The sequence below is a fragment of the Triturus cristatus genome, chromosome 5_1 (assembly GCF_964204655.1).
Source record: "Triturus cristatus chromosome 5_1, aTriCri1.1, whole genome shotgun sequence".
In the NCBI taxonomy this organism is placed as follows: domain Eukaryota; kingdom Metazoa; phylum Chordata; class Amphibia; order Caudata; family Salamandridae; genus Triturus; species Triturus cristatus.
Genome location: NC_140587.1, coordinates 606,067,592 through 606,095,374, shown reverse-complemented (window position 1 = coordinate 606,095,374; position 27,783 = coordinate 606,067,592). Strand labels below are relative to the sequence as shown.

General features: G+C 43.8%; 1 protein-coding gene across 1 annotated transcript in view; it reads left to right on the top strand.

Annotated features, from left to right (window-relative positions):
- Positions 1-5: 5 nt before the first annotated feature.
- The window catches only part of LOC146831261 (lectin-like), a 56,154-nt gene continuing 28,376 nt past the window's right edge, over positions 6-27,783 (top strand). The window contains exons 1-4 of the mRNA XM_085605532.1: positions 6-89; positions 4,303-4,373; positions 12,168-12,256; positions 20,794-20,934. Of these exons, the coding sequence (XP_085461658.1) occupies positions 4,316-4,373; positions 12,168-12,256; positions 20,794-20,934 (288 nt within the window). The 5' untranslated portion in view covers positions 6-89; positions 4,303-4,315. The remainder of the gene's footprint in view (positions 90-4,302; positions 4,374-12,167; positions 12,257-20,793; positions 20,935-27,783) is intronic.

Below are 27,783 nucleotides of genomic sequence, written 5' to 3'. Positions count from 1 at the left end.
TGATGTCACCCAATAAGACCCCTTCGACTATGAAGCTCCGAACAGACGGGATCTTCTCTTCCAATTGCTTTCTTGCTCAAAGGCACAAGGTAAGACAACGGGTTTGCATTGACACAAGAATTGTGCAGGAGTGGCAGGGCTGTTTTTGTATTTGGTTTTCTGGTTAAACTTGTTTCCCTCTCCTGAATTCACCTTCACTTATTTCAACTTAAATAGTCTATATTAATGCTCCTTGTACAACACTTTTATCCAATTTGCTTTTTACAAACCCGCTGTCACATCACTATTTGCCTGTTAAAAGGGAGAGCCATCAGCACTTGTCCACAGTCCATAATTATTCGGGTGTGACCTTACAATGCCCGCAGTCACAACCAGCAGACGGCGTGAAAAACAACACCACCAGCAAAGCCAGCTGTCAAAGACCCGAAGGGAGGACGAGCCTTCGGTTCTCTTTCCTTTTGTGTTCCATGGAGCTGCCATTCATTACCAGAGGGACTGTTTATTTATGCGCTTCTGGCGGTCGGTGCAGGGAAGCAGGGCTTTTTTTTTTTACCTTACATCACTTTCTAAATAGCAAAAAGCTAGATCTGAAATTGATGTTCTATCTGCTGTGAATGTGTTTGCAAAAAGGGCATTTTGAGGTCAAGGGCACGGATCTCATCTGACGCTGCAAATCACCAACATGCAGCTTATAATCAGAGGCCCAAGAGAACAAAGATTTCAGAGAGGTAAGAGGGGAGTAGGGTAACGGTGTGCTCGTGCATTATAATAAACAAAGCACCACATTGCTGACTTGTTACACATCATGTTCCGGTGCCATTCCTCATTACTTACCCTTTGACCCTTTAAACCTCCATATTTAACCAGCGTGTAGAAAGAAGAATAACCATAAACACACATAAAGGCAAATTTCGTTAAGAAAAGTGCCTTGTTGTTACAGACCCACGCTTTGTGTATCAAGGAAGAAGTGCCACCGAAGCTACAGGGAGTCAAAGAGCAGGATACTGGACTGCCACCAAGACCCCCCTAGCTGCAGAGTCCAAGTGAGCCTCATGGAGCTCAGTGAGAGGACAGGGGCCTTGGCAGGATCAGTTCAGAGATCTGAGGTTGAGTGAGGCGGGGCTAAAGGGTTCACTACAATAGAGAAAACATAGCACTGAGAGGGTGAGAGATTAGGAATGGGAAGTATGCATGTTGATAGACAGTAACTGGAGCTTTGCAGAAAAAAGGGGAACCAAAACTCTATAATGCTTGACGGTGACCTGTGAGTGTTGTGTCACAGAAGCTGCAATGGTTGTGGAGAGAAACAGAATGGTATAAGACTAAGGGCCTAATTTAGAGGGTGCCACAAGGGTTACTCTATCACAAACGTGACGGATATCCTACCACCTTATTACAGGTGCTTTATATCCTATGGCCGTTGCAGTAAGGAACACTTTTGTGAGGGAGTGACACATTTGCCAAACTTTAAATGAGGCCTAGAGGGCCGAATGTACAATCATTGGCAATTGTGACTCGCAAATTGCGCCAAATTGCGAGTCGCAATTTGCGAGTCACATTTGCCAATATAAAACAGTGGCTGAGACACTGTCACAAATTGCATGCCTCATGCATATTAACCCCTTCGCTGCGGCGGAAATTCCGCCGCAGCGCTGGGGGGTGCGGGGGGGCAGCGCGGTGGCGCGGTGCTCATGACGGAGCCACTCCGTCATGAGCCACGGTTGGGCTGTGCTCATGACGGAGTGGTTCCGTCATGACTCCGCCCACAGCGCTAATCGCCCGCACAGGCGGGGAATTAGCGCCGGGTGGGCGGCGCGGCCGCCAACGGCCGCAGCATGACGGAACCACTCCGTCATGAGCACACGGCAACCGTGGCTCATGACGGCGTGGTTCCGTCATGAGCACGGAACGAGTTAATGAGGCAGTCGCTATTTGTGACCCCATTGGGAATGGTGGGCACTCCCAGGGATGGTGGCCTGCTGGGGTCAGCAGAGCTCCATGTCTGGGACTGCTTTTAAATAAAGCTGTTTTTTTTGTTGAAATGCAGCCCGTTTTCCTTTAGGTTGAGCATTCGAGACCTCGTGTATATACTTTAGTATATACTTATTATATACTTATATGTATATGTACTTTGTGGGCTCTGGAGATCGGCCCTAGGACTTGTCTGCTTCCACTTAGGGACTTTTCTTCTGTTCAACTGCCTCTATTTAACTGTCTTGATTGAAAACGATCAGCAGAGGTCAGTAAAATACCAGAATTGCTTTCTGCTGAAGGACTTTCTTTTTTTATTTTTCTTGCAACTGCCTATATTTAACTTTCTTGATGGAAAACGACCAGCAGAGGTCAGTAAAATACCAGAATCACTTTAGCATTCTCTAGATTCCAGTCCATAGAAATTGTCTTCCACGTGCACCCGTAGACAATAATATTTCTTTAAAATCTTGTATTTTCAGTGATATGACCAGCGAAGGCCCTGATTTTATATCAAAAACAGAGCTTTGGACTATACCATTTCCAGTTGAAAGGCAATATTTCTCTCCATGTGTTCCAAAACCTGGCATGTCACGCAGTTTGGTGCTTACTTTCCCTCCATGTTAAAGAACAGGCTAATGTGCTTCATGGCTAAATATACATATAAGGTCCCAAAGGCGATACCAATTGCATTGCAATTGCTTGTTTAATGGCAGGTAGTGGGCCCTGGGACTACTGCCTGCACTGAAAAAATGTTTGTGCATCCATTCACAAAGGGGATGGGGACCCCTTCCTGTTTGCAAATGGTTTACCACCCTCTTGAAGAGGGTGGTAAACTGCAAGTGTTTTGCCACCGCAATTGCAGTTGCAAAACTTTCTTATATAGGGGTCAGAATCGCTTTAAGAAGGGACGCCCTCAGAACGCCCTTTCCTAATAGTGAGTCGCTAACCCTAGTTTGCGAGGCGCTATTTAATTTGCGACTCACAAAATAGGGTTAGTACATGGGTCGCAGGTTTTTTGCAAGAGCAAACATGTCTAAAACCCATTTGTGCATGCAAAAATCTGTTGTACCTCTGGCCCTTAATCTACTAACCATTTACTGAAAACTCTCCTCTCTCATGGATCATTTCACAGAATTTCTGTGCTGTAGCCATCAAAGGCAAGGTGATTGAATTTCAAATAAATTAGTATACTTTCTGCCCACTAATGTTCTATATTTGGTCTTCTGCAAAGAGGAATACTGACTTATATACTGACCTAGTGTTGGGCAGAATGTCCACTGAGCTCTGACATCCTACCATTTGTCAACTTTGCAGTTTGTGTCACCCCTGATTTTAGATACACAGCTGCAGGCCTCTTTCCCGAAGCCCATGAGATAGGCGTATGGTGACCCTCTTGCTCAAATCCATCCAAAACCAATGTAATCTCTTACTCTGGGGCCTGCCCAAAAATCAGACCTCATCTGGAGATGACAGAGAAGAAAAAAACACCTGAAGAATTTGGAAAACTGTGTATGGAGTGCTTTTATTTTTTGATTTGCTGACGTATCATTTGTTTAGAAAACTTTTTCATATTTTGCAGCTACTTTAGAGATGGTATAAACATTTTACCTTGGAAATGTATTTGCAATGTTTCCCTTTAAACTAGTGTGGTGGCAGTCTCCTGTAATGTGTGCTGCCTAGGCAATGTATTGGTGATTGCAAAAGCACCTGTTATTATTATATGGTTGCATTGTATCCTGAGGGAAAGGCTGTGGATGGGTAAAGAGCTCCGTCATTTCAATGTAAACTGTTATTTGTGAGGCAAATCAAAGGCCCCTTTCCATCTTCTATTGTATATTTTCTGAACTTTCCTGTCATTTTGATGCAAGCATTATATTCCCCATTTCCCCCGTCACAAGAAATTTAGCATCCTCAAGGCTGGCCCAGCCCCAGTAAATCTTTCTTTATTCTGGCTGGTTTGTATTTTACTTCACTTTGCTTCCTACCCCTCCCACACCTCCCCTATTACACCCCCCCCTTCACAATGTACTCGGTGTTCTCCTTCCGGCCTGCTAAGTCTGTGACTCCACCCAAAAGCTGGTGTCCCTGCTAACATATCATGCTCCCCTCCCTCTTCCTCGGCACGTTTTGTTACTCGCCCATATTGAGAAATATCAGCATTAAAACCTGCGCTGTATGGAAGTGTGAGCCAATTTACATCTACAATAATTTCCCGCCATTTAAAATTTCCAGTGTTTTAGCATCTACACCAATGAGTGCTATTTAGTATATAAGATACGGACAGTAAGTAAAGTGTGTATTTTGACTCTTTTTTACTCCTCTTTTCAGAAGATAACCAAAAATGCAGGAAGTTGTTGGCAAAATAATTCTGCTCTGTGCGATGTTCTCATACAGCGCAGGTAAGGTGTTTTGATTATTAACACAGCAGCATTTTCATTACTTTTTTAGACGTAGTAAAAGCTGTATTATACAGCTTTTAGGGTCTCGGCATCTGCTAAACGTCATGTGATTCTGGACAAATGATTTATATATATCACCTTTTGCAATGTAACTGATGCCCATGTAGAGCACTCGAAAGCCTTCAGGTCACGTTGGCGCTATATAAAATAGTTAAAAAAAAAAACATGGAATAGGGAAGAAAACACTCAAAATTAGTAGGGTGCATTGGAGGGAAAGCAGTTTTCCATGATAAAATAATATCTTCCATGTGAAAAAATGAGGTTAGCAAGTGCGTTTTCACTGCAATTGCAGGTTCTCATGAGAAAAGTGTGTACATTTTTGCATGAGAAACTGGAATTGACAAATGTTTTCCGGGATAATGCTTGCAAAAGCTAAGTCTGGTGTCCCACTGTAGGTGGAAATTAGAGTATTTTTGTGAATTCCGGAAATTAGTAAATCTACACCACTACGATCTTACGATCTTCAAAATGCTAATTGCTTTGAACATGTGGCTCAGAAACTGCATAGTGTAGACTGTAGAACATAAACTTAAAACATCACTGTTCAAAGTATCTGCCATACATTAATGTCTGCATGAAAAGTGTTCATCAAGCAGCTAAACCCACTATCAAGCAGCAGCCTTGTCCATTGTTTGAGCAGTCCTAAAATAGATGGGATTTGAGTTTGTCTGGACTTAGAACTATGGAAGTAGATTGACATTTTTGCAATCAGCTTCATGAGTTATTGATATTTTAGCAAGAGATGTTTTAAGTCATTGTTTTGCAGGTCTGTCTATTCAGTTTGTGGTTCCACATGAAACTAACTGACGTAGCTTTCAGGCTGATAGCAACCCTTCTGACCTCTCAGTGGGATACCCTGACTGTGCCAATCAGCAGAGTGACAGAGCAGGAGGGCTCTGGGACAAATACAATAATGAAGTAAAGATGGCGCATCTGTTTCCTGTACTATGTGCAGGCCCCTTAGGGGTGGGCGTAACTTATGTAATAATCTTGCAAAATAGCCATAATGAACACTGGTACGGAGTCATTGGAAGGAATGTAAGCCCTGGATCCGAAGATCCCTGTATGGGTTTGGAGAGTCCTCTGAGGCTAGGTGAGGGTCCTAGACTGCTTTAGGTGAACCCATGGAAACTAGACTCCACTCAGAGAGGTCTACTTAAAAAATGATATTTAGAAATACAGCTCCCTTCTACGAGGTTAGGACTGGAGCTGTGCTTCCGTAGAGCTGCAGGCACTTTAAACATGCCTATTTCAACAAAGTGGAATTCTTTGCTAAAACTTTAAGCGGAAAATTAATGATTATGAGTAAAATAAAGTGCCGCAAAAATGCCGCTAAATTTCCATATTTGTGCCGCTAAATTTCCATATTTGTGCCGCTAAATTTCCATATTTGTGCCGCAAAATCCTGGGGGGTCTGTGTATTCAGTGCAAGGTATTCTTTGAATTGAATGTCCTATTGCACACAATACAAAACGGATGTGGTAAGTAATGAGGAGGACCAAACGTAAGGTACAGAGACACCATAAAAAGTTTATTGAGAGAGTCCTAAGGATTTCATGAAAAGAACGTGGGAAGAGGAAAATAGAGACTTGGTTTAGATAAAAATTGAATTACCATCAAGGTGGCTGCAGAGGATCACAAGCTGCAGGAGTTACTGTAAGCACTCTGTGAAGGACTGACATGCCTACGAAGAATGTCAGTACAACTGCACGGTTTGCTTAAAACTAAGATGTTGAGCTTTATTAGAGATATATTTTCAAATAAAATGAATGAATCTCGACATTTCTGAGTTTTATTGGCATACACATAATTTTACCATGATAGGGGCATATCAGCAAGGGCCGGCGATAATTATCGCTCAGCGCTCTTAGCGTGAGGATAATTATCGCCGGCCAACTCAGAATTTTATCGTGGAGATAGTGTGCTATTAGCAACGCTTATCTCCAAAGTGATAAAATTCAGAGCTCAAGCTGCCAAATGTGCGATTATTGCTGGAAATCCAGCGATAATCACACAACTTTTTGCGATAGCTTGCTGATAGGGCCTCACATACTTAGCCATGTTATCCACCTTCCATAGGATATCATGGAAAAGCCAGTTTTAAAGCAGGCATAAGGAAAGTAGCGATATCAGAGGTTATCGCTACTTTTCTTGTCGCTATGATGCTTTGCGTGAGGCTTGATAATAGGAAAAATGTCGCTTAGCGACATTTCTCCCGTTATCCTGGGGAGGAAAGCCCACTTTGCATATCATTAGAGATGCAAAGATGGGCGTTAAGGGAAATGGCGATAAGGCAAGGTTTCATGCAATAGCGTGACCTTGCTGATCAGACGATAAAATTATCGGCGCTTTTCGTCCGAAAACGGACGCAAAAGCGTCGATAATTTTTTATCGCCTGCTTGCTGATATTCCCTTAAGTCTTTTAATATAGGGTAATATTGAAGTTGTCTGTCTGTCTCTGCACTGAAAATAGCAGTTGACCGGTTTAACTGGAGTGGAGGTAGGACTGTGAGCTTTATACAGATGTGTATATGTTTCGCTCAAAGGGGCAAGTTGGACTTTAAGCTTCATCAAGGCATGTGCATTTGTAGCATTTCTAGTGCTACTTAATCTTGGAAGCAAAAAAACAGACATTACTCAGTTTCAATCTTCCAATCTGTGGCTTCATACTTTCATGTGTCAGGATGTTGCTTGTTGTTCACATGTTTGCTAGCATGTCTTCAGATGAACACAATGTGCCAGCCCTGAGTCACACAGGTAAACGTACACTTTTGTGTAAGTTTACAATTGTTTTCGTATTCACCAACTACGGGCCTCATGTAGTATGATTTGGTGCAGGGCAGCGCCGCAAGGCTTTTCGCTGCGCTTCCCTATGCCAAATCAAAAGGGCAGGAATGCACCGTATTTACGAGATACAGGGTATTCCTGTCCTTTCGGTTAGCTCACAGTTTGATGCCTTGCTCCAATACAGGCACCCTTGCCCCATGGTGCAGGGGTGTATGCGTTGTTGGCAGGATTGTTTTTGTGCAGATAGGGACACATTCCTACACAAAATGGAAGCGTTTTCTTGTTTGTATGTGTGCTGCAGAATACAGCACACATGGAAAGAAAAAAAACAAGGAGATATAAATATATTTCTCTTCGCTCCATCTAATAATAATAATCATCCACATTTGTAAAGCGCGAACAATCACCCGTGAGGGTCTCTAGGCACTGGGGGCCGTCGGGAAGATTAAGCAAGCTATTGCCCAGAGTCACATGGTGCTGGGCTAATCTGCTGCCGGCGCCGGGGATTGAACCGTGATCCCCAGATTCCGGGAGTCAGTCGCCCTGGCCGCGGCGCCCACTATCTTTCCTGGGGAGGTGTACAGTTTTGATGCATTCCCAGGTTTACATTTCCTTGTAACACGCGACACCCATTAAACACCCATTTCTCGCAAGAATGTCCTTGGGGCCAACTACCCCTCCTGCTGCCTCCTGTAAGTCCCACACAGCGGGATTGCTAGGAGGTCTTTGGAGGTGACTCCCTTTTTGTCCACCACTCTGCAAATGCCCCTGCTGACGCACTACTGGTTTAGGGGATGAAGTCCACTTTACTCCTGAGGGACATTGGGGGTCAAGAAGCCCTCCTAGTATCCCCTGTAAGTCCACTACAGCGGGTTTCCTGAGAGGCCCAGCCGCTTTTTCTGCACCACTCTGCAAACGCAACTACTATTTAAAAAAACAAAGAAATTTACGAAAAAAACAAAGGTTACAGGAACGTTATAGTTAGGAATTAGCATTTTGAAAAAACCTTAGAGATTCACTGAAAAAAACAAAGGTTACAGAGACGCTATAGCTAGGCTCAGGTTTCTATTGCAAAAAAAGGTAAATTCAGCAGTTATAGTTAGCACAGTTAACTATAACACGCACCCCCACAATGCACTGCTTATGATCTCACATAATACATCACTCATGACATGCTCAGTGACATCACTGGTGGCATCACTTATGACATCGCTGATTATATCACTGATGACATCTTAAATGACATCATTGATGATATCACTGATTACATCATCTAGAAAATTACTAATGCATCCAGTCACACCCCATAGAACCTTTCATACACCCACTCCCACACAACCATTCACAAACCCATTCACTGACCCATACCAGTACTTTCACACCCACTCACTGATTCAAAGATCTACACACACATCCACTCACTCATCTATACAGTCACTTATACACCCACTCACTCAGTAATACAGCCACTGAAATATCCACTCATACAGCCACTCCCACAATGAGTCAGGCACCCATAGAGCTACTCACACACCTACTCACTCCCCCTACAGTCAATCACACAGCCACTTACTCACCCATACAGTTACACACATACCAATTCACTTACTAATACAAATACTAACACACACTCACTCACCTACACATTCACTGACACAAGCAAACACCCATCCAGCCACACTCACATTCACTCACTCGCCCATACAGTCACTCATATTCCCTCATCACTCACCTGTACTGCCTTTCACAGATCCAGTTACTCACCTATAAACCACTGACACATTCAGCCACTCACCCACACAACCATTCACATACTCACTCACCCATATAGCCCCTCACACACACACTCACTAACCCATACATCCACCAACTCACCCTCTCACTCATCCATACTGGCAGTCACACACACCCTCACCCACCCACTCAGACAACCATACAGGTACTCAGACAAACAATCACTCACCATTACAGCCACATGCGTATCACTCACACACCCATATAGCTACTTAGACACCAACTGACAGATTGATACAGACATTCACACAACCAGTCACTCACCCATACGGTCACTGAGACACCTAATCACTCACTTATACAGTCAATCATGCAGCCACTGAATCATCCATACGGGCACTCATACACCCTCTGATTCAACAATATGCCCCCTCAGAAACATTTTAAAAACAGTCACCGCATGATGTTATCAGTGATGTCATCAGTAATGTCACTGACCATGTCATGAGTGACATAATATGTAAGATCAGAAGCAGTGCATTGCGGGGGCGGGAATTATAGTTATCTGAGCTAACTATAACTGTTGAATTTCACTGGTTTTGTACGAGTGAAACCTGAACCTAACTATAACATCTCTGTAACCTTTGGTTGTGCGCGAGTGAAACCTGAGCCTAACTTTAACGTCTCTGTGGCCTTTGGTTTTTTCAGTGATTCTATCTATCTATCTATCTATCTATCTATCTATCTATCTATCTATCTATCTATCTATCTATCTATCTATCTATCTATCTATCTATCTATCTATCTATCTATCTATCTATCTATCTATCTATCTATCTATCTATCTATCTATCTATCTATCTATCTATCTATCTATCTATCTATCTCTGTCTGTCTGTCTATTCATCTATCTACCTATATATAAAGGTTTTGCACTTACCTGCGAAATACTTACATATTTGTTGTGAAGGCATGTGTGTAAAGGTATATGTGTGGCAAAACGTTGCATGGTAAAGGCATGCATGATAAAGGCATATGCGTGGTAATGGACATGTGGTAAAGGCATGCATGTTAATGGCATGCATATTCCATCATACATCAGTGGGAACGCCCATGCCCCACCCATGAAACCCCACCTTAGGGCAGAGTAACGCAAGACAGCGAATTGCGCTGCCTTGTGTTACTCTAGATTTATCAAGCCATGCATGGCCACGCAAGATAAATCTCACTTAGGATTTCCATCGCCCTTCCGCCCTCCTGCAATGTGCAAGGACATTGCAAAACCTTGATAAATATGGCCCATAGTATTTATGGGATATGATTGAATTTGGCCGACGATCAGCTCATTGCAATCATAATATATAGGAAATACTCATTTTACTCACCTGTGCACTGCTTCACCACAATACTTGTTGTATACGTAACTCATTTTGTACTATTGACCCTTGATACATAGATTTGATCATGAAGCTTGCTTCATATTTTAAGTCCTATTTTTTAATAAAATTTAATGTATGCTTGAGTCACTGATAAAAACAGTGCACTTTCTCCACATTTATATGGTCTCTACTGAATGTTAAAATATTTTCTATATGTTTCCAAAGAACTCTCTCATTATATCCCCAGGTTATTAGGCATATAGGGAGACCCGATATTCCTAGTCCATATCATGGCACCCTCATTCCACTTAATGGGACTAAAGGTATAATCGCCACTTTCTGTTAATGCACTAGTTTATACTGATGAAGGGGAGCTCAATTCATCGCACTACAAGCTATTAAATACATCCAGACCCACAAAACAGATCAGGAAGAGACTCTTGTCACACCTAATGTCTTGAAACTGTCCTTAACTGAGCTCAGTCACATATAATCAATGGCCCATAATCCACGTCTCATAATTGGCCTCCCACACAAATGGAATCAACCAAAGTTATACCAAACAGGCCCCTGGAGAGATAGGGTTGGGGTTATTGGTCATTCACAGGCTGCTGTTGGTTCTAATTTCTGTATGGCTGCCACCTTGGCAGAGCCTCTGACTTAAGAGGTGAAGAAAAGTATAGGAACCCCCAAACACCTGAATGCCAACACCACAGATTTCTTTTCAAACCCTTCTTATACATTATTTGCCCATTATGGGCTAATGCGCAACATTAACTAACACTACTGATATAACAACTATTACAACAACACTGAAATAGCTTTCTGTATCCCTGTGGGATTGGCTGCAAAGACAAGGCTATTGGCATGCAAAGAGCAGAGCAGACTGTCATCCTATTGTTTGCATTTTCAAATGGGAAACTTTTTCTAAAGCAGCTTCTGTTCCTCAAAGGAACCGCTACTGCTTTTTATAAAAAAACAAAAACGGCTTCCTGTTTGGGAAAATATTGGGGCACAGTAAAGAGTGGTGCTCTGGACCATGGATATTCCCTCAGAGGCTGGCAACACCAGTCACAAAGGCTAAGCTGTCCCAGTGGACACCTTCCAGTGTGTGAATCAATTAACACCATCTTTGAGGTCAGTGGTTCACGACCGCAATTGCAGTATCAAACTACTGACATATCATACCAATTCACAATTAGGAGGGAACCTTCTACTTTCATGCCGCTTCCTAATTGCGATTCGGTATTTGTCAGTAAACCAGTTATGAAAGTCAAAAATACTTTTCCAACTTGCACAATGAGTTTAATAGCAAACAATGCGACTTTGAGAAACGCATTGTTTGCAATCGCAAAATGGCTTTCTACGTCTGTCCCATTGTTGCTAGGATAAGGAGTACACTGGTACTAAGAAAAGAATAAACAGTTGACTTGTTCACTGAGATAGGGAGACAATGACACATAAACACACACAAACACACACACACACCACAAACTGTAAATAAAATACAAACCTATGGAGCACACTCACATGGGCTTGGTGAAAAAGTGACACAACCCACTCCTTTATGGAGCCCGCAAAGAGCAGACGTCTTCAGCATACCGAGAAACCCACAAGTGCAGTGAGGCTACGACTGTCAGTGAATGATGCTTGTAAACTACATATAGTAACTCCTTTCTAAAATGTTGGTTGATTATATGGAAGTACCTTCTCTCAATTCAAGTAACAGTCTTATCCACATCTTTTACACTAACGACTGTGCAGATTTTAGAATGAATTGAAAGTCAATTTGTGACAAAAAACATGCTTTGAATCATATCAATTCATCTAACAGGACAAGCCAACTTCCCAGTAGGATGGTCGATGAGATCCTCTGTCTACTACAAGTATATTCCCACTCCTAAAACTTGGGTGGAAGCAGAGGTAAGACACAAATTTCTCTGGGCAGGAAAAGAAGGCACGCCAGCCTTTCTGCAACAGTTGCAATAGTTTTCTTGCCTTCATCATGCTCTCTTGGTCTTCTCCTTTTTTAGTTTGCCTCTTTCTTTTAATTTTTCTAACTTCCCTCTTGCCTTATCTGTTTCCTAATTTTCCTCATTAATCCATGCATCTCTTATTTCTTCTTTTTAAATGATCTCCTTGATGTTTTCTTTACTCTAGTGTCTTCCTTGATTCAACTTTTACTATCTTTATCACTTATCTTTATTACTAATTTTGTCTCTTAATAATTATCCTTTTTATTCTGTTTCTAGTTAAGAGTAACAACCAATGCATGCTAACGTACCACATAAACTAATTGTACAATTAACATCAGTATTGGACTTTGTTAAAGCATATTTGAGCATTATGTTAACAGGTATCATAGCAATGAACTAGACAAAGCCATATTCATCTCTGCAGTGTAGTGATAGGGGTCCATACTGCAATATGCACTAATCTATATGAAACCATGTCTCTGGGATGTCTTGTAATATCTTCATGAATCTGCACCCCTCTAGCCATCCACGTCTGGGATGGTAAGTCAAGAACCTACCTCTGTATGAAGATAATGCCTGAACAAATCCCAAAGGTCCCATGGCCTAGTGACCTCAGGTTGAAAAGCCACATATTTTCTTGCTATGGTATGAGACATGTAATTATCTAGTGCCAGGCCTTCACCATGAGACATGAGGTCTGTAACCCACACAATGCCACTTTGCATTTTTCCATCGGCAGCATCTATTTCACCAGCTGCCTGGCAAACCCTGAGTTTCCTGAACATAGCAAACACAGGGAGATGATGGACGGGGTGCTGAATCCTATCAGACACTCACCCCCAGTAACAGATCTGGGTTGATTCCATCATCATTCTTTATCTCACTTCGCCACCCCAGTTCAGACCCAGCCATATGCAAATCAGTCTTGACCCTGTTCCTTCGGGAATAGTCAAGCCCGAGCTGCCAAGCCAGGTCTCTCCTGGACCGGAACCAAGCATCCAGGAATAGGGTCCACTAATTTGCATATGGCTGGGTCCAAACTAGGGAGGCGTGGTGAGCAAAAGAACGATGGATTAAACCCAGATCTTTATGACTGGGGGTGAATGCTTGCATTGTTCAGCATTCCGTCCATCACTTGTTCCTTTTGCATTTGTGGGAAGGGAATGCCCAGATGTGGGTCCCGTGCTCACTGCGCCTCTGGATTAAAGCTACCCTGGCTGATGAGGGGTGGTGCCCAGAAACCAGTCCCAGGATGCTTGTTTCTGTTCCAGGGAGGACCTGGCTTGACAGTTCGGGCTGGACTGTTCCCATAAGGAACAGGGTCAAGACTGATTTGCATATGGCTGGGTCCAAACTGGTTTGGCGTGGTGAGCAAAAGAATGATGGATCAAACCAAGATATTTGTGACTGGAGGTGAATGCTTGCATTATTCAGCATTCCGTCATCATTTCTTCCTTTTGCAATCTTAAGAAAGTCTGAATATTGTATTGCAGATTTCCGGTATACCATTTAACCAATGTGGTATCAATATCTCGTATGCTCCTATCCACAGACAGGCACATGTCTTACAGTGGATAGGATGTAAGCATCTTGGAGTGCTCTCTGCAATCTTTGCATTCTCTATTTTTCCTGGGCTACTCTCCTACAATCAACGAAAGAGTGATCAAAATTGGGAGGGGGGTTCCTAAGTGTGCAGTGGTGATCCTCTCCTGCCCGAAGTTTACAAGAGAAATAAATGAAACATGTCCAACCCATTACTACGGGTGGGAAGGGAAAGAGACCCTTTTCTTTAAATTGCCCTCACTCACTCTAATAGTGACATGCTTCAATATAGGGCTCACCCCAACTGCCGAAAGGTCGGGGTGGGCTCAACTGTGTTTCAGGGAGCACTTAAAGATATTATGTATGGGGGCGGACTGTTAAAGATAAAATTCTTTAATAATGGAGTGGGAGGGAAGGTTAAAATATATACAATAGTGTGTTTAAGGATGTGATGGCCCTATGACGCTTACTCTAGCACCAACATGTTTCAGCCCTTATATCTGGCCTAAATAGGTCCTGGGCTTTTCTTCAGGGTGGGATGCAAAGAAGTTACTTCCCTCAAAGATGTGTGTGCGTGTCAACTATTCGTTTCAGGCACTCTTAAAATATTAAAAACTGGAACAAGCCTAATACTTGCCACTGGTCTCGATGAGGAATTACCCATGTAAAGAAAAAACATATAATATATGCATTTGTTAACATATACATTGTGATTGATATTTGATCACCAGTTTCACACCGATCCCTCTAAATCCATAGATGTGATGATGTGGGCGTTTTCACCCTATAACCCCATTGTTACAGCATCTTGCTGAAGTGGTTGTATAACTTGTACTTCAAGTATACAATACCAATTAGACTCCTGTGACTTTCACATGCTCTATGCAAAAATACAAGCATGCATTATTTCATTCACAATGTACTCTCAATCTGTTCATACCAATCTCCCATTATTATTTACTGCCACAATGTTATCACAATGTTACCTTCAATTCCCTCTAAGTATATTTTGAGCAATGATAACGTTAGTCATAACATTTTAACTTTAAATATCTTTGTCACCCATAGAGTGTGACAATAATACCTCCCTCCTACTTTCCCTCTGGGAATCCGTTACCTTGAGTTACTGGGGTGAGTGCTCTAGGAATTTCCATACCACAACACATATACTAATGAAAGTGAAACAGAATGGGAGTTTTGGATGAACAGATTGAGAGTACATTGTGAATGAAATAATGCATGCTTGCATTTTTGCATAGCCCATGTGAGACGATTTTTCAAATAAAGAAGGTTTGATTCAGCCCCTAAGATGGAAGAAACTAAATTCCACAACATGGCTGTGGGAACTGAAAAGGCCCTATTTCCGTAGGTGACTGTTGGAATCCTTGGGAGGCTAACAAGATTTTGTGAGGATGAACGGAGTGTGTTGGAGGGATAATAAATAGAAACTTGCCAGATAGTAATGTAGGACTGCTATGACAGACACATTTGTGAACAGATGTTTAGTCCTGAAATGCTATTCTGGAGTGCATGGTCAATTTATGCAGTGGCTTCAGGACCAGGCTTGTGTTAGCCAGGGAAGGGGGTTTCAATGCTGATGGGAGCAGCAGTGTTCTGCACCAGTTACAGCGCAATGGATATTTTTCAGGTAATTCCACCACCGTTTTGGCAGCATCCTTCGGTAACATCTCTTCACCTGAGACTACAGTTAAATACTTTCGAATTAAATGGAATAGCAATCACACTATGGAAAAATCAAATATCAGAGGTGGTCTCACCCTGCCCTCTCTGGTCATGCCTCTTCTTTCCATCAACAACAGTAGCAGCCTTTATTAGGTCTAGACTAGATTATTGTAACTTCCTAGAGCACTGAATGTAGAAACATTTACTGACTATACTTTACGCAATCCAGAAGCATGCCGCCAGATTGGTTAAATGTGCACATTTTTTTTTCATTGGCCAAGCCTCTTCTTGCAGTTCTTCACTGAATCCCAATCAACAATAGGATTTCCTTCAAGACACTGTGACTGATGCGTAAATGTCTAAATGGTGAAGATTTTTATTCTAAAATGTAAAGTCAGTTGCTACAAGGCATCATAGACTCTTTGGTCTGCCTCTGTTCAGTTACTTAATCAACCAATTTGTAGGCAATCCACTTTTGGAGATAAAGCCTTCTCAAATCTGGCACCAGGTCTCTGGAGTAATCTTGATTTGAGAATCACATATTTTAGGAAAAAGACTTAAGATTTTTATATTGAGTTAAAATGAGTTTTCAGGGTCATTTCTCATTACCAGTCAATAGTGTAAAGAGGCCCATGTAGTGCTAGGTGTGCTTTACATGTGTCCATTGACATAACTTATATTAAGTTGTCATAGTCCAGTTTACATTGCATTAATGCATTTATCACTGGGATCTGGCAGCATTTTTCAATATGGGACAGAATTATTTTTAGTGTGGACCAATGGGAACTTGGAGTTGAATAAATCTCCAAGAGCCAGATGTACGACTGCTAAATAGTGTCTTGCAAATTGCGTCGCATTTGCGACTCACAATTTGTGAGGCGCTAGTTGGCATGTACAACAGTGTGTTTAACACTGTTTGTGATTCCCAATGGGGTCGCAAATTGCGAGGTTCATGAACATTAATGAGCCTCCCGCAATTTGCGAGCCCTTTGGGAATGACAGGCCCTCCCAGGGATGGTGGCCTGCTAGGCTCAGCAGACCACCATGTCTGGGACTGCTTTTAAATAGAGCAGCTTTCTTTTTTTAAATGCATCCCGTTTTCCTTTGCATTTAAAAAAAAAATTACACGTTTTTGTTTCATTTTTTAAGGGCAGGCAGTGGTCCCTGGGACCACCACCTGAAAAAGGTTTCTGTACCTCACCCCCGTTCAATTAAAAAATTACTGGTAAATGGAGTATCCCTGCCAAAGCATCCAGTACCTGTATCACATACAACTCAATACCAAAATAGATAGATGAACCCCATCATCTCTGAAAAACCTCAACATCTCATACTTAATTTCGCAATGTTCCAAAAACCTAAACCCTTCGCTTTGCAAAATGTTCTCAACTCTTTATTACCTTGCTTGCAAGCTCTGTCTATTGCCCCAGGTTTCTTTGCCCCTCTCTAAACTCTTCCTGCCATTATTTAATCAAAACCACTGTCGTGCCAGACCAAGACCCCTTTTACTGCTGGAAGTGCAGCGCTCTTTGGGCTGGTTATATGAATACATTTTCTGTGTTGTGAAGATGTACAAAGAAGACAAATGGAATGCTCTATAGGTGCTGGTTCTATGGTTGCATTTTCTACGGCCTGAAATTGGTTCCCATGAGGGGCTGCTTTTATGATTGCATTTTATGTGGCCTGAAAGAATTTAAAAAGCGGAGAAACACATTTTATTTTCATGTTAAACTGTTTCATTGAAATAATAATGCTGACAGTGATTACTGATGAAGGCTGATATGCTTTATTGACATTAACAGTTGTGTTTACCAATGGTTATTATTGCTCATTACATTTATGCACAAAATGATGGTGCTTTTAACATGCTGTTTGTTGTTCCTGTAAATTGGTGAACCCTTATTAATGCCAATAGACCTGTTTTATATAAAGTGATAACTATATATTGATGTGTTGTTTGGTATAGGGCGGGGGCACTGTGATTTTGAGTATCAAGACCATTTGAAGGTCAAATGTGATTTGATAATTTAATCCAAGGTATTTTTGATCTGCCTTATGTATATATTTGTAAATTAATGTGTTGTATTTAGTAGTGTGTGTGTAATAAATGTACTTTTCCTTTTTGTAAAGAAAAAGCACTGACTGGACAATCATTTATTGAGTATTATTACTATTATTGCAGGCCAGCGAATAGTGATTACTATCCCACACCACCTCCCCTGAGTAGCCCTTAAACTGCACTGCTTTGCTACCCTGAGAGAGTCCAGTGCTACAATGGGGTGCTTGGTTTCCAATAAGGGAAAATTGTTGACCCATTATTTGACCAGGCCTCAAATTCTGCACAATTAATAACCCAATTTCCTGCATTACCTGTTTGGAAAATTGCTGATTTGTGCTTCCTCTTTTCTTAAGGGTCAAGACGCCATCCAGTTGGTGTGCCAATGCCTGAATAATCAACAAGAATGTGAAAAAAAATCACACTCGATTCCTTATCAAGTGCTGCAGTTCATTGTGGTTCTTTTCGAATTGAAATTGGGAAATGTATTTCTTCCTCCCCTAGGGCAACAGAAGATTGTGGGATCTTTTTGGAATCTCCTAGTCTTTCAAAGTGCTGCAACGAGTGAATGGGTGAGGATAATGGGTGACATGGTGGCTGCTCTGTGTCTAGTACTCTGGGCTTGCAGACAGACACCTATACGACCTTGCTTATCACTTTCGTTTGGTTTGGAACCTAATGTCTCAGAACTATGACTTTTTGGTCCCTAGCCTTGGTCCAATTTCTCTGAAACTGCAATGGTGGCTCAATCCATCAAATCTATTGAAAGGAGTACTGTTGGATTGTCCCCTTCCGCAGACAATCACAACTGATGCAAGTGCTCTTGGTTGGGAAGCAATACTGCAGAATTAATTGGCCCAGGGTCTTTGGACCTCAGCGGAGTCCATCACATCTTCTAACTGGAAAGAGTTTTCAGCTGTCTACAAAGCCCTACTGAGTTTTTCCCCTTGGATCAGGGGCACTGCAGTCCAGATCAGAACAGACAATCAGTTTGTGAGGGCCCATGTGAACCGTTTCGGGAGTACCGGTGTTCCTTCACCAGCATTTCTGGCAGAACAGATCGGTATTTGGGCAAATAACAATCCTTTGTCTCTGACAGAAATGTTTCTGTTGTGGAGGGAGAATGGGTGTGCAGATCAGCTGAGTTGGTTATTCCCATGTACCTCTACATTGCAAGAGAGTCTTTGTCACATGATAGGGCTTTATAGAGCCATTCTTATCTATATTGAAAGTACTTCCTCTTTTAGAAAGGTGAACTTTGTTACTTATGGCTTGTACAACAAGTGACACCGCCCTACCACTTTGACTTTAAAACGATGGATACAGATGGTAATTTTTCTAGCCTATCAGAATTCCGAAGTCAACCTTCCTCCCAACATAGAGGGATGCTCCACTAGATGAATGTCCTCCTCTTGGGCAACTTTCAGGGTCACCTCTTAAAAAGATATTTGTGTTGCTACAGTTTGGACTTACCTTTCCAACTTTATTACTCACTTCAGATTGAGAATAGGGAGGTGTTTTCTTTGGAATTTGGGACAGCTGTTTTGTCTTCAGTTCATTACACGTTTTGTATTTGTTGATTTAATACATCACTTGGGTGTTGCATTACTTCTAGTGGCATGGTGTCATTTCTGTTTTTGCAGCTCTGGTATACAATCACTGAAATGGACTGGGATGAGGAATACAGACGAGGTAGCTAATGACTCGGCTACTTACCAGTAATCTTGATTACCCCGAGTCATGGTCTTCCTCACCTGAATCTTTGGTTCCCTCCCTTCCTTCCTGGGAAAAAGAGGAAAAAACCTTGTGATATGTATTCTTACTTGGCATGTCAGGAAGTTATGTCATTTTAGCCTCTCCTTTATAGGTAATAGATTATCCACTTTCTCTGGAGCCATATTGCTTAAGGCAAAGTTTGATTATTTGTGTTATGGGTGAATTCTGTGGTTGAGACAGGAAGTGCTCATTGGTAAGGACCGGTGCGAGGACAACTATGACTAGGAATAATGAAGATTACTGGTAAGTAACTAAGTCATCAACATACACAGATAAAGATAATCCAACCTAGCAAAGTAAGGAAGCCAAATGCCCCGTTAACAGATTACACGATGAAGGCAAAAGCTTGTAGCCTTATGGCACACCATTGCTAAATCTCCTGCTCTTGGAAACAAAAGGCGGCAGAGCAACGGCCTGAGTTCTGTCAGATATGAACTGTGCCAGAGAACCCAAGATTAATAAGGGTTTGCTGAAGGATTGAGAAGCAATGATTGGTTTGTCTTTCAGTATTGTAGAAGCAAACACCTTCAATAGTATTAAAAATGAAACCAATTCAGCGCACTATTGAACAGCGAGGAACAGGGTTAAACTTTGTGATCAATTAAAAACAATAAAGAGGGCAGCAATCAGAAGTCAAGCACAGTAGAGGCCTGTATTTTGGAAGTCCGCCTTTACTTACAAGAAGTAGACATTTAAGCATCACAAGTAGGTCAGTGGAGCTGGAAAGTTTGGAGTTTCTTCATGAATATTTCTATCTCCATCCTCCTAATGCAGGTCTTTTGCCATGTTCACTTGCCATATCCTACCTAGTGCATCTTCTCTGGTTGAGGATTCTTCCCCCCAGCTCACAGCTAAACCCGCCTCCACGTTACTGCAAGCCAATAGAAGTCAGTTGTACTACTTCTTAAGTAGCCTAGCTTTCAGGCATGATCTTGCTTTCGATTTTTCTCCTCTCTGTGTCTTATACTTTGTGATGTATGAGAGGTAAGAAATAGTGTCATCTTGAGGATTTATGCAGTCCTAGACCAGAAATATTTGGGGGCCATCATACTTTGGTTAGTTTCACATGCCAAACTGCCTCAAAGATGCTACTGTTGTGTCTCGTCTGGTGTACTATAATTTTGGTAAACTGGGTTCCACGATTAGTACTTTGTTGTTCTGATCAGTCTACCACTCTCAATGAGAGTCACTTTGTATACTTAAATTCTGCACCGCTCACAGTATTTGAGACTGCAGGTTTGCAATCCCTCACTCTCTGAGCCCCCACATATCACAATAGGTTTCACCTGGCTGGTTTACAATCTGTGTCCTTCTTTAATTGAAATACTTGTCATGACTGTAGTCTGTGTCTCTTATGGCGAAAAGCACTTTTCAAGATTGCTTTTTGTATCTCTTCCACATTCTATGAGTAACATCTGTTTCCTCAGATCTATTGCCAGAGCCTTACACCTACTGCCCATCTTGCTTCTGTGCACTCACTGGAAGAAAACCGTTTTATTCAGGAGCTGATATACGACAGTGCAAAAGGCGACCCCATTGTATGGATTGGTGCCAGTGATTGCCATAAGGTAAGTGCAGTCGGCAGTGCATGAAAGTGTGTGGTCCATATACTTATTCTATGTTATCACTGAAGGGCCTCATTTACAAGGCCATTGCGCTGCCGGTGCGGCGCTTTTTCAGAAACACCAGCGGTGCAGTGTGCCTGCCCATATTTCCCATATTTACAAGGCCACGTATATAGGGGTGGGCGGAATTTGCGTAACCGCGTTACGCAAATCTCCGCGAAACGGTAAAAAATCTCCGCGAACATGCAGAAATTCCGCGAACACGCGGAATTGCTTGTTCGCGATACTTTTTTCCTGTTCGCGATCGCTGTTTGCGTGCTCGGGGTGAAATATCTCGCGAACACGCATATTGAGAACGCGAACAAGCAAAAAATTTCGCGAAGTTGCGGAACGTAGCTTTTTTTGTAATTTCGCATTCTCCGCGGAACGCGAAATTACCCAAATTTCGCAAATTCCGCGAACGGAACGGAATTTACCGCCCAGGCCTACACGTATAGTCACCCTGCATGACTTTTCATAGCCTTGTAAATATGGGCCCTTCTCTGTGTGTTGCTGTTGGTATTCCCATGCAACATCCATGGAACCTGAAACATTCCCAGCTTTACAAAGTTTTGTAAAGCTGAATCCTATGACTCCCCAGGGGAGGTGTAGGAGTGGTTTAACAAGGAGAAATACTTCTTTTTTCTCCTAATGTTTTCCTCTTTCTATGCATGCTGCATTCTGCACCACAAATAGAAAGAGATAAATGCAATCAAAACCCTCCCGTACAAAAACTATCATCCTGAAATGCAGGCACCCTTACAACATGATGCAAGGGTGCCTGCACTGGTGCATGGCAGCCAATTGTGCAACAGTGCAGGGGAAAGCACAATGATGTGCGTCTTGTTGCTAATACGACGCGTACCTGTGCTTTTAAAATGACGTAGCTCGGTGCAGCAAAATGGCTTGCAGCATTGTTTTTATAAATGTGGCCTGAAATATTTGCTAACCTGAAAAGTGGCATTTAAAAATACACTGATTATACATAGTTTATGTTATTAGCTGTGAGCAAATGTGACACATACAGTACTTAATTTTAGCTGGTGGTTGCAGGTGAGGCCCTCAGTCACATATCTTTCCTTATCAAGCTTTGACCCAGAGCCAGACCAAAAAAAACAAGGATGGAGAGGAGGAGAAAGACAGAAAAACTGTTGCAAATATTAAGGAGGGATGCAGAAGAATTTTAAAGAGTGCTATAAAAGAGCAGGGACTGTCCGGTGATGGATGAAAGAGAAATCATGAGGTGGGATCAAGACTACACAGCCTTGGTATTCAGACGTCTTATATTTATTAGCACCAGCCGTGAGCTTCTGAGTGAAACTTTGGGACCCAACACTTATTCTTTTACAAATTACTAGGAAGTAATCAACTGTCAAATACACATCTTTTTTTTTTTATTAACAATACAGACCAAAACAAGACATCGTGGTATCTTATACAACAGTACACATTATAAATGATGAACTTGTCCCTTCCATAGCCAATGGACCCACGTAGTACCCCCCTCAAGATTCACAAATTCCTGGCTCCAGTATTCATTAGCTTCTATACTTTCCCTACACGATCCAAACCCTCGAGCCCTGACCTTTGGTGGTTCTGCTGCACCCCGTGCCCTCGCTATATTCCTCTTTGTCACAACAGACGCCACTGCCAGCCACATTTTTGTATGTTTGGGCCAGACGGCCTCCCCTGTCACTATCAGCAGGTGCCATCTTACCTCCACAGGAACCTGCAGACCCACTACTGCTGCCATCACCCGGGATACCCCTTCCTAGTATCTCTGAATCTTGGGACAGGTCCAAAGGATGTGAGAGAAGGTGCCCGTCTCCCCACAAACCCTAACACATTGAATAGATTCACATGGGCCCAGTCTCTGTTGTAGTGTTTGGGCCATGTAGGACCTCTGTAGAATCCTGAGTTGGACTAACCTGAATCTGGCACGTATGGCAATTTCCCTAGGGCTCTGTATATCCTCCACCCACTTGTCTGCCCAGTCGTCATATTCCAATAGTCCCCAATCTCCCTCCCACGCTTCCCCTCAGGGGCCTAGAGGATCCGCTCGATTGTTCATGATCTTGCGATATATATATAAGTGCTACGGCCTTGCCCACCATCGGGTACATCAGTAATCTATCCTCCATTGGGTAAAAGTCAGGCAACTGCACTCCCTCCGTCACATGGCACCTCAGGGCATGTCTCAGCTTTAAATACCGGAGTCTCTCCCCCTCTGCCAATTTATATTCTGAATGTAGGTTCTCAAATGTACACATTTCCCCATTTCATCAGACATCCATGAGCTTGTCAATTCCAATGAGGCTCCACTTACGGAAGCCCTCCAGGCATCCCACTTCTGCCAACTGGTCACAATCCCACAATGGGGATTCGCACGTCATTTTGGATTCCCACCCCAGCCGTTTTGTGGCTATCCGCCATACCTGAATGACCGTCATTGTATATGCCGGCAGATGCGCCTTACGTCCACCCTTATACAATGCAGCAGGATATCCCCCAGGTCCCAGTGTGTGACGGTCTACCCTGTAGGCTGGTTCCTCGTCAGGTGCAAATACCCAATCGTTCACGTTCACAAGCTGAGCAGCCAGATAGTAATACCTGACATCAGGCACCGCCAGTACACCCTCCTATACTGCCCTTTGCAGCAATTCGGGGGCTCCCCCGCCCACAACATTCTGCATCAAATGGCCGAAATACTGCGGTCGGGATCTGATATGGAGTATTCTGGAGTACATATAGTAAACGTGGGAGGGCCATTATTTTAAACAAGACAGCCCTTTCCATAAGAGAGACCGGTAGCTTCCGCCAGTTTGTCACATCTCTGCGTAATCTCTCCAGCTGCGGATTTAGATTCAGTTGTAGACCTAGTAACCCAGATTCCTAAGACTAAGACATGGCTGCTGACACCGGTGGGACTTTCTGCTGTTTTCAACAGTTTTTACTGCACACAATTTTAAATCACGCTTTTTACCTGTTCTCCCCAATGCTATTTTTGCTTTTCCTCTGCCTCTTGCCCTGGTACACCAATGGCTGTAGTGCCGATTGAGCAGAGGGCAGAGGTCACGTTGCGAATTTAATTTCTGCCCTATCACATCCTCAGGCGATCAGCGCTCCAGTTATCCCTTGCTCCCCTACTTAAGCTCACACAAATACAGACATGCAGCAGACTAAGAGGGCCGCTGACGCCGCACAAACTCACCTTCGTTCCCGGGGTAACTTTCTCACTCCCCTACTTAAGCACTCACAAATGCAGATGTGCCAAGCTGATTTGAGCTCATTGAATCTTTTTCTTCCTAATTCTGCTGCCACCAACATTGCAGGTCACCTCCTAGACCCCATCTTCTCCAACCTCACCACCATTCTCGTTGACCCTCAACTTCAACTTTGTTGGACTGATCATTATGCAGTACCATTTATTATCCAAGTCCCTCGCTTCCTTGCTACTCGGCCGGCACCGCAACTCATGCAACTCATGAATAGACACTGGGCAAACTGGATATGCCTGAGCTCAATATTTGAATCCTTAAGACTATCCCTACCCTTAGTGTCAATCTTCAGGCTAATCAAATCGTTGTGCATCAATGGCTTAGGGATGCTACTGACGCATTTTTGCCTTTAACACCTATAACGCAACGAAGAATAATTCCTCCTGCCCCTGGTTCAATAAAGCCCTTCGATGCAAAAAAAACCACTGTAAAATCTTGGAAAGTGGCTGGAGGAAGCACTATGCACCTGAGGCCAAAGCAGATTATACTGACCCCTTGAAAAAATATCATGCCTCCTGCAAAAGTGCCTGATCATCCTATTACACTGAAAAGATTTCCAGCACCCAACACTGCCAAATAACCTTGTTTAGAGTGGAGATTGAACTCTCGGCAGTTAGCATTTTTACACTGCTGCCCTCTCTTTCTCAACAACAGTGTGATGAGCTAGCCACCTTTTTCCTAAGCAAAGTTGAGCTAATCCGTCAGCAACTAGCAGTAGATGCCCCCACACTAGTGAGTTCCTATTCCGTAGCCACTCAAGCAATTGACAATTCAGCCTTAAATTCTCTTGCTTACAAGCCCAAAGACAAGCCTGAAGAATCCTCGGAACTCAAAGCCTGCTTCCCGTTGGATCTAGCATTGTTGCTTACTTTATTAGACACCATAAGTCTGACTCTCCTTATCCTCTGTCTAAACTTGGGGCCATATTCTCATGGAGCTATCGCAGAGTTAACGGCACTTTATTGCAGTCAAAGTCGTGATAAATGTATCACCCCATTCACAAGCTGGTGCTAACAGCCCATATCACCAGTTCACCTGCGATAGCAGCCGCAAAAAACATAGCCACAGATGACCCCGGCAACTATCGCTAATGAGATGCAGAGTAGGCGTTCCCGTGCAAAAAGCCGCGACAACACCACTTCACAACATTCTTAACAACCAGCCAGATTGACGAAAAGACCACGAAACATGCAATAAGGCGTGTTAGAAAATTAACATCTGCTCTGACCTGGTGCAAAGTCAGACGGCAGCCTGCACCACAAAAGTGCCACACCTGAAGAACAACAGATGCCATGGAGCCACTGAACATGTGTGCTGGTCACCCAAGAGGGGCACAACACCCACCGCTACCACCCCAAGGACCACCCCCACCCCCTGGACACCCACTGCCCCCCCGGACCAACACTGAGGCAGCGGAGACAAAGACAGCAACCCTCCCAAAATGCACCAACCACACAGACCCAACACCAGAGAATGTCATTGCCCACTACATGCCCAAAGGGACAACCCTGCTCCGCATCCTGACCACCATTGCCTACAGGCTGACGGTACCAACACAGCTGACAACCAATATCCCACCTCAGACAAAGCTGATGGCCTTGCTGCACCTGTTGGCCTCTGGTACTCTCCAACCAACATATGCCTGAGACGGAGGTGTCACACAGCCAGGCCAATCCAAGCCCCTCACAACGGTCATGGATGACACCATCAGCTTGGTACCCCACTATCTATACTTCCCACACACTGCTCAGGAACAGCTGGAGACCTAGCAAGGCATGTACGCCACACCTGGCTTCCCGCACGTGTCAGGGGGCAATTGACTGCACACGTGTCCTACTAGTGGCCCCTGGCAACACTGCACACAAGATGCGCAACAGAAAGCGCACATATCCCACCAATGTCCAGGCAATAGTGGACCACCTGGGAATCTCTGCCAATGCCGCCGCCAACCACCCAGGCAGTGTGCATGATTCCTATACCTTCCGACAGTCTATCATCCACCTGCACCACCATGGAAATACACTGCTCGTTGGCCAATACCAAATGTACACAGCACACAACTCAACTCCACAATCATGCAACCCACAACACTGGGAACGCATATGTCACAAGCTCACATACAACATGCACACCCACCGGACATGACAGCACAACTCACTGTGGGAACCTGGGCAAGCAATGTACATTAGCCATCAACGGCATGGCACCTCGGCCACACAATAGCAGAATGTTGGAAGAGGTGGGGACAAGGAATGTGCGAAGGAGGTAACCGACTCATGAATGAGACTGTACACAATGCCAAGTGTGGCATGGATGTGATGGCCAGACTGCAGTATGCAGACCACACACAAATCCATGTCAACACACTCCACTGGTGTTTGGAGTGTAGTGGACAGTGGACGCAACCATGTCACCCCAGTCAGTAGGGAAGATCGCAGAAATGTAGCTTGTTATGTCCCCCAATAAGTGTGAGAGGAGTGGGTTGGCCCAGCATGCGCCAGGCCAGCGCATGGGTGTGAATAAAAGGCATGTAACTCTGGGTATTGTCCTCTTCCGGAATGCCCAACGTTTCTGCTAGGGCGGCACTTCTTACCCCGCCATGAGGCTGACGCCATGAGCGGAGTCGCCAGCGATCCTGTGCGCCTGCTGCACCTTGGACGTTGGCTCCCAAACCAGTCCTGCCCACACCTGCGCACCCAGGACTCAATGCCCACCTGCCGACACCGGCGTGTGTCAATGAGGGCCCCCCATGTGCCGGTGCAATCTCCAAGCCCGTGGCATGCAACCGTGGCAGCCACCTTAGACCATCACGGCCTCCACAACACAGGCCTGCAGTACTCCTTACTCGTTGATGTACTCCACCAGCATGCACAGCGAACAAGTAGGTCACACATTTGGAACTGAGTCCTGATTACACCATGGCAGTGAACATTATTTAAGGCAGAGTTTATGTCACTATACTCCATTCGATGTGGTGCCACCAAGTCCGTGCAAAGCATTATAACCTCACGTGTCTGTGGGCCCACGCGGACTACTGCCCTCAGCCTACACTGCGCACGAGTAGGTCACAGATGTGGAACTGAACATCGATTATTCAAAGGCAGAATACATATCATTGCACGCAAGGAGCGGCGCAAGAGGATGATGCGTTGCAGTCCCGAGGGAATAGGATCATTGTTACGGAGGTGATCGAACACTACAGACAACTGCCCTGGTGTCACTAACTTTGTGCATCGCGAGCCAACGACACGTGGCTGTGGGCCACTGCTGACCGCTGCCTCCGGCCTACACTACGGTCCAGTAGGTCACAGAGTCTTGATTTAGCGATGGCAGAGTTCATATCAGTGTACCGGCATCATCGCAGACTGCACCCCCTCTCGGCCCCGGTGCCACTAAGTCTGTTCCCTGACATTCATGGACACTCTCTGGTTGTACATTGGTGCAGTCTGAGTCTATAGACTAGGGGGTAGTTTTCATCCTCATGTGGCTGTCACCGAGTTGGTGGGGGCAACAAGGTTGTCGCTTTCCACTCCTC